General features: G+C 38.3%; 1 protein-coding gene across 3 annotated transcripts in view; it reads right to left on the minus strand.

The window, feature by feature from the left end:
* Positions 1–19,023, minus strand: part of eps8a (epidermal growth factor receptor pathway substrate 8a) — a 165,590-nt gene that overhangs the window by 34,627 nt on the left and 111,940 nt on the right. For all 3 annotated transcript variants that reach the window (XM_059654672.1, XM_059654671.1, XM_048554119.2), the window contains exons 6-15: positions 17,237–17,301; positions 16,657–16,818; positions 10,785–10,934; positions 9,460–9,542; positions 8,768–8,904; positions 7,363–7,436; positions 4,484–4,610; positions 3,889–3,977; positions 3,423–3,497; positions 835–983 (exon numbers count right to left, since the gene is read on the minus strand). In XM_059654672.1, the coding sequence (XP_059510655.1) occupies positions 835–983; positions 3,423–3,497; positions 3,889–3,977; positions 4,484–4,610; positions 7,363–7,436; positions 8,768–8,904; positions 9,460–9,542; positions 10,785–10,934; positions 16,657–16,818; positions 17,237–17,301 (1,111 nt within the window). The remainder of the gene's footprint in view (positions 1–834; positions 984–3,422; positions 3,498–3,888; positions 3,978–4,483; positions 4,611–7,362; positions 7,437–8,767; positions 8,905–9,459; positions 9,543–10,784; positions 10,935–16,656; positions 16,819–17,236; positions 17,302–19,023) is intronic.

Here is a 19,023-nt window from a genome sequence, read left to right on the forward strand (position 1 = left end):
TGTATTATCGCGGTCTCCATGAACAGTGAGAAGTCAGTTGAGGTTGCAAGAGAGAAGGCTGTCTGCTGGCAAGTTTATTATTGAAATAATTTATGCTGTGAATAAAGTATAACAATCATGTATTGCATTTCTATTACTGAGTGCTTTTTTATTTTGATTATGTGGGCTACTTGATCAACTAGTACACTCCTGGGTCCACAGGTGCCAGTTACTAAAAAGTTTACTGTACATTTTAAAAAAAAACTGCTTCCCTGGACTATTGCCATGTTTACCTTCAAGAAGTTATTCACAGAGCAAAGAGATAAACGTTCATAATGAATTTGCTCGTTTCCAACGTCTTTGGTGGGACACAGATAATTCAACCTCGTGCACACAACTGGAGGCAAGATTTCACTGGTGCAAAATTAATTTTTTGCCATTTGCTGTAAATTTTAAAGTAGCTTTTTGAAGCAGGTTTAAATTTTGAAGAAACCACCAGCACAACAAAGCCTAATACAAGTAAGAAAATGTAAATTTTTAAGAAATTATTTCTTCATGGGACATGGGCATTGCTAACAGACCAGAACAGCGCAGCAATTCCTGGAATTTTAATAAAAACATCTTCTGATTCAATTTCAAAGACCACAAAATAGTGCATCACGCAAACTAGGAGGAAGAACAGAAGCCTCCAGTTGCCAAGCATCTCCTTTTGTCTTTCACACCAACACCTCCAAATTCACTCAACTTTTCGCTACTCATCCCTCCAAATTAAATAATCAGCAATTTGAAGTCCATCATTTCATATGGCACATCTTTATACCAGATACAAGAACATAAACATTCTAATTGACTTGCCTGGGTTTAGTCCATGTTTCACCCAAGGAAAACCAAATTTCCCTTTCTTCAGGCGTGACGCATGCACTCAGAAAATCTATAGCATCTTTTGTCAAGAGAGGAGAAAGAACAGATCTACCCATTTCTGGTCCACCACTGGTTTGTATGACCTATAATACAAAAGTTTTGAGCAATGTCATAAATATATAACATGTATTTTCTGCATGGTCCCATTGGTGTTCATGCCATAAATGACTTGATTCCATTTATTTCATTTGTTTAATCCTGTTTCAAAACAAGAATGTAACATCAATGTGCTAAAAAAGTATTTTATAACCAAAAAACTGTACTGGCAGTTAAATGACAGACAGAGTCAGGCTGTAGCAAGAACTGAACAAGAGTGGCTTTTAGCTAACAGCAAGACAGTAAGCAAAAGCCCCACTTCACCACCTTCGAGGAATGCCTGCCACAATGTGGCCTCATTCACTTGATAGGCCAGGGACAGGCTTTTCACCAGAAATCAATATCACTTAAAATGGGAGTCTGGAAAAGAAAATGACAACTTTTGACTAGCTTTTAAAAAAGAATTAGAAAGGAATTGCAAGTGAGTGGCATATTTTAACTTAAAGTACACATGAAAGGCTCCATTTCCATGATAGATTCCATTTAAACTGAAGTTGACGGAATCCAGAAAAACACTTCTTCGGTTCAGTCATAGCTACTAACACAAAGATGGTTCTAACTGTTGGAGATCAATCATTTCAGCCTCAGCACACTGCTGCAAAAATACCTCAAGGGAATAGTGCTATGTGCTCACTTCTTCAATGACATGACTAACATAAGAGGCATGTTTGATGATTTAGTACCATTTTCAGCTCCTCCAATGAAGATGACCATGCATACATGTAGCAGACCTGGATTAGGTTTGGATTGCTAATTGGCTTCTAACATTCATGCCACATAACAGCCAGGTCACAAAAAGACTTCCAACGGGAGAATTTCTATCCCTGAAGTTACGGGGGCTATGCCATTTGAAGGAGTTAGAAAGGAGGTAGATACACTTTTGACATTAAGTTAAAAACAAAAGGAAGAACCAAGCCCTGGGACAGATCAGCCATAATCTTGTCAAATGGCAAAGCAGACTTGGCTGGCAGAATGGCCTATTCCTACTCTTACCACATATATTCTTGCCAAATCAACACCCCTGGGGCTGTAAAAGCAGGTCAGAAGTTCCATATTCTTCTGACATGCCAAAGAATGTTCATAACAAAGAATATACATGTCAGAATGTGACCGAAAGCTTTTCAACTACTTGCAGTTCCATCACTCAAAAGGTTCAACACCAAACCAAAAACAACTGTTTGGCCAGCACCCTACGCATTACCTTAAACATTTACAGCCTCCTGGTGGTATATAAAGGAAAGGTTTTACATCTATAGTCTACAAGATACACTGCAAAAGCTTGCAAGGCTTCTGGCAACACCTTCTGAACACAAAAGGTCAAAGTACACGAGAACTTCAAATGCAAAACTCCTACTAAGTTACACTGTGGCTTGACTTGAAAATATATCACCACTCTTTCATTATTGCTAGGTCAAAATTCTTGAATATCTCAATGGAGTACCTTCACCATATCAAGGGCATTAATTTAAAGCAGAAGCTCACCACCAGCTTTTCAACGATAATTAGGGATAGGACACCCACATGCTACAAATGAATACATTAAAAAACTGCAGCCATCAAAATATTGCAGTTCATGCATTAATGAGCTAGACACTGAAAATATGATTCCTTAACTGTTAAGGACTGACATTAACTTGCTGGAACATTGTAGGGCTCCCACAAACGCCAACATAACGTATCAACGGAATGGACTGTTTTGCTTGGGTCTCACATGAGGAGTCTGCTGAGCACACTGTATGGAGGTGAAGCAGTCAGTTTTATTGACACATTTCTAACAAGTTATAACTAATCTAAGCTGGTCCTACTGTCTTCAGAGAACAGGAAGCCAAGATAAAGTATAAAGTGATGTTTATGAACCTTGAACAGTTTAAGTAAAGAGGAATACCTTCTAACAGCTGAATGTTTGATAACTACAGCAAAACTAAAACGGTGATTAACAAAATAAGTAATTATAATGAGGAAAAGCTTTTTATGCAATGAGAAAGGAGGACTTGGCATACATTAACTGATGGTGTGTTGGATATTAATTCACAAATAGCCTTCAAATGGAATTGAATATATACCTGGAGAAAATATTGAGGGTTTTGGAAAGAGAGCTGGGGGTGGGACCAACTATATTGGCTATTTGAAAGAGCCAGCACACAGTTCATTGGTTAAATAGCCTCTTTCTGTGCTGCACTTTTTTTAAAATTCTATAATTCTCCAAGAGAATGCCTGTATCCCAGGCAAAGAAGTGGCTTGTTGGATCCTACTCCTTCAAAGACACCATAAGTGGTGCATGATGTTCAACCACACTTGCAGACTTGAGTAATTTGACAAATGGCTATTCAAAACTGTCAACTTGACAATGACCCAAGGGAATGTCTTCAACTAATTTCTCATTTAAATATCCATTTTATATGAATACCAACATTTTGTAAACCTACCATATTCAGAGGCGTAAACAAGAAGTGCACCAGGTCAACTGCACTAGGGTTCTGAATGTGTGTTCTCAGTTTGGCCTACAACAAAATAAAAAGAAAATGTGCAGCATTAATGAATAAATCCACATATGTCACAACCAACCCTTTTAAAAAGGTCTCAAACTACAAACAATGTCATATTTCATACAGCCGCCCGATTTTCAAGCTCAACATCTTTATTACTGTAAAGATACGTACAAGACTGTTCCTTACTACTGCAATGATGACATTTTCTAACTGTATGAACCTGGTCATAATCCTAATTATGAAGATCTCACCTCATGATCAGGGGTATACATGATACTAGGCAGGCAAAAAGAACCATGAAAACATAGGAACCTAATAGAGAACACTAAACAAAATAAGCCACAGTTTTACATTTCCAAGCAATCTTAAATCAAGCTTACAGGCTTTAAAAATAATGACTCACCAGGAGGTTAAATGCATGCTTGAATTTCTGAAAACAGTCAATGAACTCATCCTGTGGAGGCGGCTTTGCTCGTAACGTCAGAACACCCTCTAATGAAGGAGTTTGGTGGGGACAAGAGGAGAGAAAACATCCTGACATTAATACCTCTTAAGCTGGTATTTTAACATGGGACTCAAGGAAGAGACAAAAGCACATTATACAAATCAATTTCACATGACTAAACAAAGTCTGTGTTTGTATGATTATAGCATTAAAATCAGAAACAATTTCCATTTAAAATTCACTTCATATATCCCTTACAAGCACAAAATTCGTAGATATTAAATCTAGAACATTCAATTTTTCAACAGATTTCATCACAAATGCTCGCTAATAAATTTAAAATAGCCATGAACATAAGCGAAGGAGAATTATTCTCAAGTTAATCAATGTGAACTGTGTTTCTGCAGCAAAGAATTCTATAAGCAACTTGTTCTGACAGCTTTTGATTTTGGGAAAATTTGCTCACATAATTTCTAAATAAATAGCTGTTTACATGTTACCAAATTTACTGAAATACAGCACAAAGGTTTTGCTAAGCCTAAAGATGACTTACCCCCTGGTCCCTTCTTTTTGCTTTTCTTCGATTTCTTCCGTTGAGAAAGCTGAGAGAAGGCTTCGGCAGCTTTCTGAAGTTTGATGACAAACGCTTCTACGTCATCCAAAACATGGTTCAGAATTTGCTAGTTACAATTACAAAATAAAAAATTAAACACCCAACTGTAGGAAAATCAACATGCCAATATTTAAACTTAGAAAGTGCCTTTATTATTTAGCTCGTATGATGTTTTGCATTACTACCACAGATGAATAAATTACTAACTTTATCAAGCTTTGTTTGAAATTTTCACAAGTCAATCCAAAAGTAATGCATACTTTCCCTGATGACTATCAGTTACAAGCATTGGTCATGCCTAACAATTTGATTCAACTTTGAGGTGGTGACCAGGGGTATATATGACAGTTGTGCAGTTGATGTAGTTCAGCAAAGTCTTCGACAAGATCTCACATGATGGACTCAAAGAAGGTAAAAACACATGGGACCCAGGGTAAGCCAGCAAATTGGATCCAAAATTGGTTTAGCGGCAGGGGAGCGAATAAATTGTAGAAGACTATTTGAGAGATGAGGGGCCAGTGTCCAATGGTGTACCACACAGATTTGTGAAGCATTACTACTTTTTTTTGGGAGGTGGGGGGGCGTGAGGCGTTGGTTAACTTAATTGTCTCAACATGTGGTTTGCAATGCAAAGTAACAGCAACAGGCTGGGTTCAATCCCTGCACCAGCTGAGGCTGCCATGATAGTCCCACCTGCTCAACCTCTCCCCTTGCCGGAGGTGTTGTGACAGATGAACAGAAGATAGATGTTGTGTCAGAAGATAGGTGAACACAACGGGTCTCTGTGCACGTGATAAGTTCTGAGGGGGCACAGTGCTCGGCCATCTCAGGGCGCCTCAATCTTGTGACATTCACCATGTCTTCACTGGAGATGATTTTCAGAGAGAAATTTCTGCTACAAAGTAACATTTGTTCATAACACAAATTACCTGTGCAACCAGTGCCAGCATGCATTGTTATGAGCTTGAACATGACATGGACAGTGCAATGAAACAAAAAAACTTATTGTGGCTCCTGTCATTCCCACAAGACAATGCTTGATGGACATTCCTCACTAAAAACCATTGATACACAGCAATTCAATAGGGTGAATGGCCAGAGAGTCTCTTCCCCTAGGGTGAGGGAATCCAAAACTGGAGGGTTTAAGGTCAGTAGAGAAAAATTTTAAAAAGATCTGAGGGGTAACTTTTTCCACAGAGCAAGTGGGTGCATATATGAAACGAAGTGCCAGAGGAAGTGAAGGAGGTGGGCACAATTACAACATTTAGAAGGCATTCAGATGGTATATGAATAAGGGGGGTTGAGGGGGAAATGGGCTAAATGCTGACAAATGGGACTAGGTCAGGTTGGGATATCGGGTCGGAGCACAGGGTCTGTTTCTGTGGCTCTATGGCTAAGTAATTTCCTGCTTTTGCCAATGGTTATCCACATCCCTTTGACATTTAAACAAATTGGAGTACACATAAAATGCAAGTGATCTGTTGGCCAAAAGCACATAACCAGCAATTAATCAACTTCACTTTAATAAATCTATAGAAACATGATACAGGGTGAAAATGGCCTACATGTCCCAAGACCAGTTATCACTAAGAATCTGTCACGTTCCTGATATGATTGGCAAGCTGCCATAAGATCTTCACTGGGAATCAGAGTTGGAGGTTTGCAAGAAGGGACACAAGATAATGAGAAAGTCGGTTTAGATTTAGAAAAGGAACTAAAGTCTAATACTTCAAAAGCTATTGAGATACTCTATTGTTAACCTGAGTGCTTCAAATGAACTTTGATGATAGTAACAATGCTTGGAGAGGGAAAACTTTTTTTAAAAATATATTAATGGAGTTTCCTTTGCACTAAGCAAAGATAATCGTTGGACAAGGAAAACACATTTGTAATTTGACCCCTGGAATGCTCATAAATTTTTTTTCCATTGAATGACCAAGTACAAAAAGCAATGCAAATTTCAGAATGGGCCATTGTGCAGTCTTTTGAAATTCAAACAATTATTCAAACGTTATTTCAAGAGTTGGTAAGAATTCCAAATGATATAAATAAAACTAAAAACTCAAATTCTGCAATGAAAACAAAACCCAATAAAACAGATGCCTGGAATGCTATTTTAGTTTATTGATGCATCAGTTAAAGCTGTGCAAGAGGATAATTACCAATAATCTTTATAGAACAGAAATTACGTTTGTTGGTCACTAAACATTCAATAGCTGCTTAGTACAAGATTTAGATTGAACCAGTTTAAAACAAGTTTGTCGACATAACAGCGCACCGAATTACTGGACATGTAGAAAAATAATGTAGATTTGTCTTCACAATTCTCTAACAGAAACAGCAAGTCGTAAAAATTACTGATTTGTCAGATTTTATTGATTAATAAAGGAAGAAACTTACGCAACAGTGTTACGCTGCTTTGAGCAACACAGATTAAGATGACTGTTGGTGATACCACTGTTGGTTGTGCATTTGTACACTGCCGGCTACATTTTAAGATTCAAGGTGAGTTGCCGACAATAACAACTAAATCCGAAAAAGGTGAACATTTTGTAGTTATTTTGTTTCAGTTTGTATTTCAGTGCAGATAAACAATATGAAATAATATAAGCAATGAAGTTCTCGTGATTTAAGTAGCAGCCAATTCAGGAGTTTTTTGTTTTTCAAATGAAAAAAGAAACACTGGAGACTGTTCATTAATCCTGTTCTTTCCTAAAGGAATTTTGAAAAGCACACTCAAGTTATTCATTGCTTTGCAAACTTTGCACAAACGAAAAGATTATTGGGGAACAAAAAAAACTTATAGTACACACTCTTACCACATCTCTGTCAATCCTGGCTGCTGCCATATCTGGAGTTTCTTCAGGTTCATGAATAACCTTCTGTTTTTCATCTGTTATGAAAAACATTTTAATTAAAATAATGTTTATGTATATTTTTCTGACAACTTTGTAAGATAAAAGTCCCTTTGCAGCTCAGTATGTAATTAATGAGTTATGACCATACAATAATGTAATTACGTCTAACAAATGCAGACGTTACAATGAATTCAATGCTGGTGCACTAAGATATTAGTACTTATCCTTTATTAAATCATAAAATTAAGAAACTTCACTGATGACAACTGAAACATGTTGACCTTGGGAGTCTGACAATTAAAAACAGCAATGAAAGGCCTCAAGTAATACATCATCTTTCACCATCAAGATACTTTAAATGCTTCATGAGCAGTGAAATATTCCAAAAGTAGTCACTGTTGCACTGCAGAAAATAATGCAGCCAGTTTGTTACAAGCTCCCGCAAACAGCAACATGAAAACATCTAGATAATCTGTTATGATATTAATTGATGAAAAATATTGGTCATGACATTGGGGATATTCCACTGCTCTCCTCAAAAAAGCCAAGGGAATCTTACATTCCGAGAAAACAGTGAGCTCTGGTTTAATGTTTCATCCAAAAGACAGTGGTTCCTACAGTGCAGCATTCAGTTTATGATATAGTATAAAACATTCTCCATCACACATACCAGAGCTCAGGGTACAAGAAAGTATCTTGCCCTGAGCTACTTCGTCCTGAATGATGCTGAGCTTAGTGTTGTTAGAGCTGAACCCATCCAGGCAAGTGACGGTTATTCCATTGAGTTCCAGATTTGTACTTTGCAGATGCTTGGATGGCTTTGCAAAGTGAGGAGGTGTGGTACTTGCCAACAAATACATAACCCTTTACTATTTCCATAACCATTTGAATTTGCCTGGTCCAGTTAAGTTTCTGATCAACGGTAACTCTTCTTCCCTTCCAAATCCTGCTGACGTCTTAAAGAGGCATTTATGATTCATGCAGCTTTGAAATTTCACGTCAGTTAACAGTAGAAGCTGAAATGCTGCCCAGATACATAAAAGCGCAACAGCATCCCAGTGCATGAGCTGACGCACACTCATAATGCTCTCACAATAATAGGTAAGTTCTGCCAGGTCACAGAACTCCTAAATTAAAACAAGGTCCAACAGCAGGGTAGAAAATTGCTGGTTTAGTAATACTTTAAACCAAACCAACATCATTCACACGTTTCCCATGTTCTGACTGCGTCTACACCTCGCATTTTTGCGATTTGCCTTTGCAATTCATCTTTCAACATGCCAAATATGCAACTTGCGCCTCTGAATTTATCAATATAAAAATGTTCTCAGAAAACATCAACTTGTATTTGTCAAAACCCAATTACCTTGTTCAGGTAAGGCCCAAGCTGACCAAGCAGCTACACGACTCCTAACATCCACCTGAGTAACAGTTCCTGGAGGTGCGGGAGCTGGGGCACTTGGAGGTGGAGGGATAGAGGAATTATCTGCATTTGTAATCTTTCTGTAAGTAATTAAAAAGAAAAACTGATAATCTTTAGAAACACAATGATATTGAACTGCCTCTATGTTATAGATGAGATGTTGCCATTCACCATTATACACAGGGACAATAACATCAACAATTATTGAAACAGATTACGTGGCATCAAGAGATGCAAATATTACTGACAAAGGAAACAGTTTTTTTTGTTCCTTTTTTTTGAAAAACATCAAGTGTGGAGTTGAAATTCTAGATGCAAGAAATCACAAACCTTTTGGACAATCAGGAACTAACGTTAAAAGATTCCAGGTCATTGCACCACCGCTCATCATTCCAAACTACATTGATTATATAGGTGTAGTTTGGCAGCCAAAATATGTATGAAGTACTCACCTGGAATTCTGAACTCTATTGAGATCTACTCATTAAGCTTGCATGATCATAAACATCCGATCAAACCTCAGCTGCACATTATGGGCTAGCAGGACATTTATTTTTTTTAAAAATCCTGTAAAACAGAAGTCCAAATAGATAACAGGATGCTATTTAGTAATTACTACTGATGTATCTTTGTACCTCAAAGTATCAGGCCTCCTCTTCTGCTTGCTACTTTTACTGTCACTGATTGCACTTTCAATATCTGCATGGATCAGATCAGCCTGAAAAAACAAAATTTTTTTAAGAGTCATACCAATAATGCCACTTTACAAAAAGTTTCCAAATATAAAAAAACTTTAACAACGAACATGGAACACATCTGTGCAAACAGAATAGCCAGGAGCCCGAGCAACTCTTTGCCACCTTGAATTAGTAGTTTTTTGAAAAATGAAAGTCAACTTGCCTAATGGTCAACCTTTTGTATTTTTGTTGTAATGCTTCACCCTTTCAGACTCAAGGCATCATGCCTGAAATATCAAGATAGATGCACAACCCCTTTTCCCAGCTGTTATCTCAAAAAACTTTTGTCGCTAAAACAAAAGCATCTCTTCAGAGTTCTGGTAACACCAAAGGGTGCACTGAATATCACAAAGTCGACACACTACTTGACATAAATATTACGTGTTATTCAGAATGATACAAGCTGTGTCTTGAAGGGAAATCTGTTCCAAAACACATTGCCAAATAATCATAATTTCAGAGAGACAAATAACTAGATGATTTCATAGAAAGCAGCTTAAATCAAACACAGCACTCAAATAATTGATGTCATATGCAGGTATTTACAGAAATACATGAAGGTTCAATGACCTTTTGGATAAAACATTTCATAAAATATTCCAGTATTTTAAACAGCTTTATAAAAGTCAGGCTTTTTTTTCAGGAAATTGCTACTTTAAAAAATACATGTTCTATTATCCAAGTATCATTTCTATTACAGGGGATTTTCTTCACTAATTAAACTAAGGTTAAGCAGAAAAGACGACAACAACTCCTTCAGCAACAATAATTTATGTTATCGAATTAAGCAGAGAGTAACCTGGTAGCAATTCACTTGCCTGTCAGTTTACTTCAGTACAGCATTTTTGTTCACATTTTGGGCAATCTGCCTAAACAAAAAGTTGCCAAGTATCAGTCAAACATGAGCCTAGGTCATTTTCACCTCTTCCCTCTCTCGCCAATTCAGAACATTTGTTGAGGACTGAAATGAAGTACAATAAACACTGAATTTATTAAGATGGGGTGAAGTGTGGAGGCCAGCACAAGAACTATCCATTGTGCATTAATAAAATGGGACGGAAAACAGTATTAAGAATTTCCAAATGTTTCAAATATTTCCTTATTACTTGAACACCATCCTTTGACATAAAGGTAGAAAAATGTACTGAACGTGTCCCCATGTGCTCATAGGACACAAATATAGAATCAGGTTGCTGTTACAGAAAGTAAAAATAATTACCAACCTTAACTTCATCACATTGGAAAAGGTGAATGTCTGGTTTGCCTTGGCCAGATTCCTTACAAATGAGTGCCAGAACAGAGTCATAGTTGCAAGCATTCATCACAGACTGACAATGCTGGATTGTGTTAAGGGGGAAGTACTCCAACTCGTTCTACAATGAAAGCACAAAAATATTCCTATAATCTTGGCTATTCAAGTTTCCACCCTGCCCCCCACCTCTTCTCCTTTAGTCAATTTTTCACATTCAATTCTTTCATATCACGAGACACAACCAGAGGCAAGAAGAAGACATTCATTTGCAGACCTATTTCACCGTTGCTGCCCTTCTGAACTGTGAAATGTTACTTCAAACAAGATAACAAAGTGAAGCTGGATGAACACAGCAGGCCAAGCAGCATCTCAGGAGCACAAAAGCTGATGTTTCGGGCCTAGGCCCTTCAGAGTGGGGGATGGGGAAAGGGTTCTGAAATAAATAGGGAGGAGGGCGGAGGCGGACCGAAGATGGAGAGAAAAGAAGATAGGTGGTGAGGAGAGTATAGGTGGGGAGGTAGTGAGGGGATAGGTCAGTCCAGGGAAGATGGACAGGTCAAGGAGGTGGGATGAGGTTAGTAGGTAGGAAATGCAGGTGCAGCTTGAGGTGGGAGGAAGGGATAGGTGAGAGGAAGAACAGGTTAGGTAGGCAGGGACAGGCTGGGCTGGTTTTGGGATGCAGTGGGGGAAAAGGGGAGATTTTGAAGCTGGTGAAGTCCACATTGATACCATTGGGCTGCAGGGTTCCCAAGCCGAATATGAGTTGCTGTTCCTGCAACCTTCGGGTGGCATCATTGTGGCACTGCAGGAGGCCCATGAACATAGAAGCTTCACTGTAACAGCCTTTGTCACTGGAGTCACTGGAAAGGGGCATTCTCAAGTAGTACTAACCTGTGGCCTGCACAAACTCAGTGGGTGCTGACAACCATACTCAATTCTTGTACACGTTGTCTGAGGAATGGGAGGGAGAGTTAAAATGGTTCACAACTGGGAGGTGCAGTTGTTTATTGCAAACCACGACTGGGAGGTGCAGTTGTTTATTGCGATGCCACCCGAAGGTTGCAGGAACAGCAACTCACATTCTGCTTGGGAATCCTGAAGCCCAATGGTATCAATGTGGACTTCACCAGCTTCAAAATCTCCCCTTCCTCCACCGCATCCCAAAACCAGCCCAGTTCGTCCCCTTCCCCCATTGCATCCCAAAACCAGCCCAGCTCATCCCCTCCCCACCGACAGCATCCCAAAACCAGCCCAGATTGTCCCTGCCTCCCTAACCTGTTCTTCCTCTCACCCATCCCTTCCTCCCACCTCAAGCCACACCTCCATTTCCTACCTACTAACCTCATCCCACCTCCTTGACCTGTCAGTCTTCCCTAAACTGACCTATCCCCTCCCTACCTCCCCACCTATCTTCTCCTCTATCCATCTTCGGTCCACCTCCCCCTCTCTCCCTATTTATTCCAGAAGCCTCTCCCCATCCCCCTCTCTGGAGGGTCTAGGCCCGAAACGTCAGCTTTTGTGCTCCTGAGATGCTGCTTGACCTGCTGTGTTCATCCAGCTTCACACTTTGTTATCTTGGATTCTCCAGCATCTGCAGTTCCCATTATTTCTGTTACTTGAAACAAACTCATTTTAACTATTTTGGAGGTGAATCCAAATATTCATTTTTCCCCCAAGTCTGCATCTCATTGCTGTGAAATATATCACGCCTTTGCCTTTCTCAACATGCATAAACAAATCCAAATCATACATTTTCCAACTGCCAACTAGCCCAATGTTTTTATGGATTAATTTCATACACAAATCTCAAATCGATTCAGTTACCTTTGTCATGACCCCTTTGAAGTCAAACATTCTTGCTTTCATGGAGTCACTGAAAAGGGGCATTCTCAAGTAGCACTAACCTGTGGCCTGCACAAACTCAGTGGGTCCTGACAACCATACTCAATTCTTGTACAAGGCAAGATTATAGCTGTCCTGTAGTGCACATCGCAATATGACGACTTCAGATTGGCACTAGCAATCCCAGATTCATCTTCTGGCTTATACCTACCACGTTACCATGTCCTCACACATATATTCACCTTTTGTCCAGTGTCATCATTAAAAATATTCAGAAATAGACATTTGTCATCTCTGTTTAATACCAAAAAGAAAATCTCAATCTGTTCTTTTGAAACTCCAATGTAGCTTGATTTTGTCACAAAATTCCACACCTTGTCATTTATTTTCACCATAATCAGCAATGCCCCCCACCCCAGCCCCAACACTAAGCTTATTGCCCTGTGTCAACATAGTAGCTTCACTGTAACAGGCTTTGCTTTTTCCAATTTATGTTTTTTAGAGTTTTAATAAAATCTTTATTAATAGGGACCTTTTAATAAAATCCTTTATTTCAATGTATTATAACAGAAGATTTCCAATAGTATGTTTAGAAATTGGTGGTATCTCTACACACATTGAATCAGTGTACAGAACTGTTCAGCTCAACAGGGAATTGGTTCACATGCAACTGAGAATAGATTTCTGGCCAGTACAACTTTAAACTAATATGTATATTGCAGTCAGTTTCAGTTACCAATAACCACAGGTTCTCTTAGCTGCACCATTATAGCTTAGTTCATGTTTTTTTGAAGAGGAGTATTTCCCCACTTTCCAAGGGCATTTCATCTCATAGTGTTACTTTTGATATACTACAGTGAGATCAGAAAATGGTGTAAACTTCGTCTAAATAATTTATATTGGCTTAGCCAGTCATTAGTCTGGTGCTTTCAATTTCAGCAGTAAAGGTTTGGACTACTTACTGTGTCTTAGCAACCTAAGTTGACCAGACATTTGGCTCAGCATTACTAAACATTGTTAAAGCTATCAAGTGCCACTTCTGCACCTTACCTTCCTCAAAACATAGGCATATGTAGGAAAAGTTGAGGGTCAAACAAGCAATCCTCAGCATTGCATCCTGGTTTACTAAATACATGCGATTCCTATTCCTTCTAACATCAGTAGCCTGCAAGTTACTATCAACCACTTAAACGTTCACTTCCAACACTACCAACCTGCAGGGTATAGCTCCTTTGATAGCAGCAGTAAAACCCAAAACCTCTATCCCAAGGGCAGTAGGCATATGGGAACATCAGCACCTACAAAATCCCTTTCAAGCCACACATCACGATCACTTGGAACTCTACTGAAGCTTTTTCACTGTCACTGGTTCAAAATCCTGAAACTAAATTTTCGAAATGCACTTTTAAGCACGTTCACAACATAGACTTCAGTGGTTTGGATAGCAGCTCATCAACACAATCTCAAAGGAAATTAAGAATGAGCAATAAATGTTAGCCTTGCCATTGATACTCACCAACCCAAAGACAAATAAAAACAAACAGTCGTTCAAGTTATAAACCAATTATAAAATATTGGTAAACAGATAAACATCAACAGTAGTTTGGGCAAACACTACAAATTTACAAAGTTTACTGTTTCCCTGAAATGCCAAAAATATATAATGTGTTCTCACTGATTAAGATTATACAGTTCATGCTTGCAACATGATTGTGTGGCCACTTGAGTAACAATCAGAATGTTCAGATTAACCTCTATAGCCCTGATGACCTCAGGTGACATGAGGCAGCCAAGCATAAGCTCATAATCAGGAGCTTTGGGCTACAGCTCTATGCGTCAAAGGGACAAAGAATTTATCCCCGTGCCCCTCTGATCCTCACATTTTCACCAAGAACGATGCTAACCAAACCCATTACTTGAATAAAAGGAAAAATCTACAAGATGCCAATGACATTTCAAATTTCAAGTGAATAGCTTGATTCTTGAGACATGCACTGGTTTATCAAATCTTGCTAATCAATTTGAAACCGTAGCAAATGGAGGCTCTTCTCCCCCCCCCCCCCCCCCCCCCCCCACCCCCAACCATGTTATCAAAGTAATGAGACTCTTCTGGATGAGACTGAGCATGTCTTCACATAAATAGCCCGTGTAAGCTGCAAAATACAGTTTAGATATTTAGCAATCAATCATTTCCGTGAAGCCACGAAATGAAGGGTTTTATTTTTATTTCATTTTCCACTTAATAATTAAACGCAGTGGGTAGAGATTCAAAAAAGGTTCTTGGGATTGACAGATTGAAATATGTACACATTCATTACAGTTGTAATGCTAAAAGAATGAGCAACAAGATAATTTAACAAATTTAAAGCACCATTCTCAAAGGAAGTTTCAGGATACTCACCGAATGAGAAGTAAATGTGCGACAGATAGCTCCAAATAAACATGGTGTAAAACTTGGAGGGGGGCTTGTAGGCACTGCTCCCATGTGTCTTCTGCCCTAGTGTTAGGGGTTGTAGGTTTGAAGGTGCTATCAAAAGAATCCTTTGAAAATTGATGCAATCATGCACGTGGTGTACACAGCAACCGCTGAGTGCTAGACAACAAGGTGTGAAGCTGGATGAACACAGCAGACAAAGCAGCATCTTAGGCTCAGGAAAGCTGATGTTTCAGGCCTACACCCTTCATCTGATGAAGGGTCTAGGCCCGGATGGTCAGCTTTCCTGCTCCTAAGATGTTGTTTGGCCTGCTGTGTTCATCCAACTCCACACCCTGTTATCCTTGGATTCTCCAGCATCTGCAGTTCCTATTATCTCTAACCACAGTGCAGATATCGAAGGAAGAAAATCTAAGCCTTGGATGGTGACATTTAGGTGACTGAAACTAGAAAGAAACCCCATGAATTTTCTTTTGTCAGCTAGGATGCAATGTTGAGGGTTCTTAATTTGTATAAAAATGAGAATATTTTGCATAAATTGAGCTAAACTGAACCTTAAACATACTTCATATTTGCCCTGGTGATTATCTGGAAGTTGTGGTCAAACTCGTGGCTTTCATCCTAATTTCAGCACAAACATATTGTATACACTACAGACAGAGTTAGGTAGCTGAACTCCAATGCCCTGGATACATCACAGAATGACAACATCTATCAGAAGAAGGGATAAAAATCCCTACTATTTACATAAGTAATGCAGCTCACTTGACAGATTCTGAATCTTTCATTTCTGAACCATGGTAGAACAAGACGCTAATTAGACTGAACTTACAAAACTAACATTTACAAATACCCCAAGTCGATTATGACACACTGAAATTTTAAATCATCTAAAACAATTTAAAAATTTTTCAGCCAATCAAAAAAATTACATGCCCACTATTTGGCATTTCACTCACTGTCAAAACATGTCTTAACCTTCTTTGATTGGATCTCCCCTTCAAGTAATGATAAATTTTATTTAAATAATTTTAGCAACTTCTCACACATGCATGTCCCCATTCAAAAGCCCTGTCACCCGATATGTGCTGCAGTTCATGTAAATAAAACTTCTGCTCTAGCAGGTGCTCAAAAAAGTAGCTAAATTATATTGATAGGCAGTAAATTTGCATTGATTTAAAATAAATTTACCAGAATCATTTGAGACTGCATACACAAACGTTAGCTAACATGCAAGCTTTAACATTGCTTAAATACATTTTGCAACTTGAAGCTTTATGTAAGAAAGTCTACACTTTTGCAATCAACTATGTATCCTTTAGCAGATTGAAAGCTCTGTACTGAATGAAATGCATTGTTAACTAAGTCAGGTGTAATTTATGGCCTTTACTGGGCTGGCTTTACCACCCATTTGTGAGGGAAGACCAATCAGAACACCAACATAATAAAACTTATCAGTAACCATGTGCTGTGCTAAGTTAGCATCAGGCTAACTTCAATCAAATGGGCATATGCCATTCAGGTGCATCTTACAGTCAGCTGACAAAGCAGCGTGCAGTCAACTTACTTTGCTCTCCAGATCGATCAAACTGACAGCTTTCTCATCCACCTGCAGTAACATGTCCTGGGTCCAAACCTTGCCTTTCGCATCAAGCAGTTTTAGTTTCCTTATACCATCATCAATTGTTAGCATGGCATCCTTCCGATCCACAACAAAAGTTGCCAGGTGCTGTGGGAAACAGCAGGGAAAAATTGATATCAATTAATACAAATTGCCAGAAGTAATCATGCATTATTTCATTCTCAGACATGCTATCACAACGTAATCTTTCATTGGTACTTTTGCAAGCAGAATCTGCATTTGAATCTGGCGATCAAATGCAAGTTCATTCACATGGAAGTCACTCCACCTACTGCACCATCAAACAAACACGATGTGGTATTCATTTACAAAATCTCAAACATCAAGAGTACATTCAAATATGCATGACACATCTGAAAATATTAGTTCTGAACTGATTTCAGTTAAGCACCATGTATTAACCAGATTATAGGTACTGCCTTCAGTGTTTATCTCCGATAGATCAATTTAATCCAATCAGACATGAAATTACTACAACTGACAGAAGTTGACAAAAGTTAATTACCTCAACACGATAATGCGAGGTCTCTGACATTACAATGGTTGATTTTGCATAATTCTTTCTTTGTTCTGGAGAATTCAAAAAGTTATATTTAATAAACGTCATTCTGCTCACTGTTGGTACATGTTTTAACAAACTCTTCATTTTATAATGTTACATTTTTAATAATCCTAGCATATATGATTTGTATTAAATCTACAAGTAAACATTTTAAAAGCTTAACTGTCAAGTTAGAAATGCAAATAACTTAAGCTAAAGATTTTCAGCATGAATCTGCAGCTTACTATTAGTAGGAAAATTCAAATGCAGAATTGCATAACCAGTTTATAAAGAGTTCATCATTAAAAAAAAATTTGATGACAGAGCCCCTTCATTTTTATGGATCAGAATTATATCATTCTAAATCTAATTTTCCCAAAACTAAATACTTAAAGTTGAAGCAGCAAGTATCTGGTTGCATTCGCAAACTATCAAGACACCTGATATTCAGTGCAATGAAGTCAACTGAGTTAATGAATACCTGGCAGAACATACAAAAGACAACCAGATTTTGCGAAGTGTTTCCACTCATGACCATTTTCTCTCATCTTCACAAAAATTTAGGGAATCAATTAGCAGTACTAATCAACACTACATCGCTGCATTTTAATTCCAGATTGGTCAATACAAATTTGCCAACAATTCTGGTTCACAAGGCAATGAGCAAGTCCTTTTAAAATTAGATCATTTCACACCATTAGGATAGGAGGAAAATGACAAATAACAAAGCCTCCAATTTGTTCTTTTACAACTGAGTTATTCATTCAGCAGGTGGGACACAACACATATTGGATGCTTAATGGCTTTTTCAAATAATCGCAACGCATTGCTCTGATTCCTTCAAGTATGTTTGAGAGATACGCTATTCTGCAAATTGGAAGGCAGGTTCGCCTGGACCTCTGCCACCTTTGGGCCTACTGTCAACCGATGTTTCAGTACGTTCTTTGATTTGCAATTCCCCTTCATCAATATTGCACAACTGGAAGGTAATAGTATGTCAATCATGCCTTCTTGCATACAACTCAAATTTCAACAGTCTGAGGATTAGATTTGAAATTTTATTTTGAACGTCAATTTGAATCATGGGGAACAAAAATCGAATCTTTACAAACTACTCACTCACTTTGAGAATTAAAGAAACGCATGATTTTAAACTGCTTTAAGTTGAAAAACTTAGAAGCCATTAATACTTTCAGAAACAAATCTGCATGACATTATGTAACACAAACATTTAAACTTTACATACTCTCGAACACTAAAATTTATCAATACAAGAAAAGCGTGCATTAATCAATTCAGAACCTCTGCAAATGACTTCTGGACCACCTGGGAGATAGTTTTCTTTGTGCCTAAAGACACAAAAAGGAGCATGCAGCAGATGTGCCAGAAATAAGGCAATTAAAACATATTTTACAACATTTTTTGTCCTTTCGAGATCGAAGAGCAGACGGGAGAGAACACTAGGGAGAAAGATGCAAAATAGAAATGTTCAAGGAAGAAATTTCACCAAAACCAGGGAATTCAAAGTTCTGTCAATGGTGGATCAAACATGGTATAAGGGAAAACACACAGCAAAGACAAAAATCAAACAATGTTCGGGACGTAAGGAAGATAAGATTTTGAGGAAAAGACAATTGCAACATAATATTGATAGATTTCAAAACTAAGATTTCAACTGGTACTGGGGGGAACATTAAAAGAATGGGAATTAATGCAGGGCTGGATGCCTGTACCTTAGTTTCGGGCAAAGA

The sequence above is a fragment of the Stegostoma tigrinum genome, chromosome 25 (genome assembly GCF_030684315.1).
Source record: "Stegostoma tigrinum isolate sSteTig4 chromosome 25, sSteTig4.hap1, whole genome shotgun sequence".
Classification (NCBI taxonomy): Eukaryota; Metazoa; Chordata; class Chondrichthyes; order Orectolobiformes; family Stegostomatidae; genus Stegostoma; species Stegostoma tigrinum.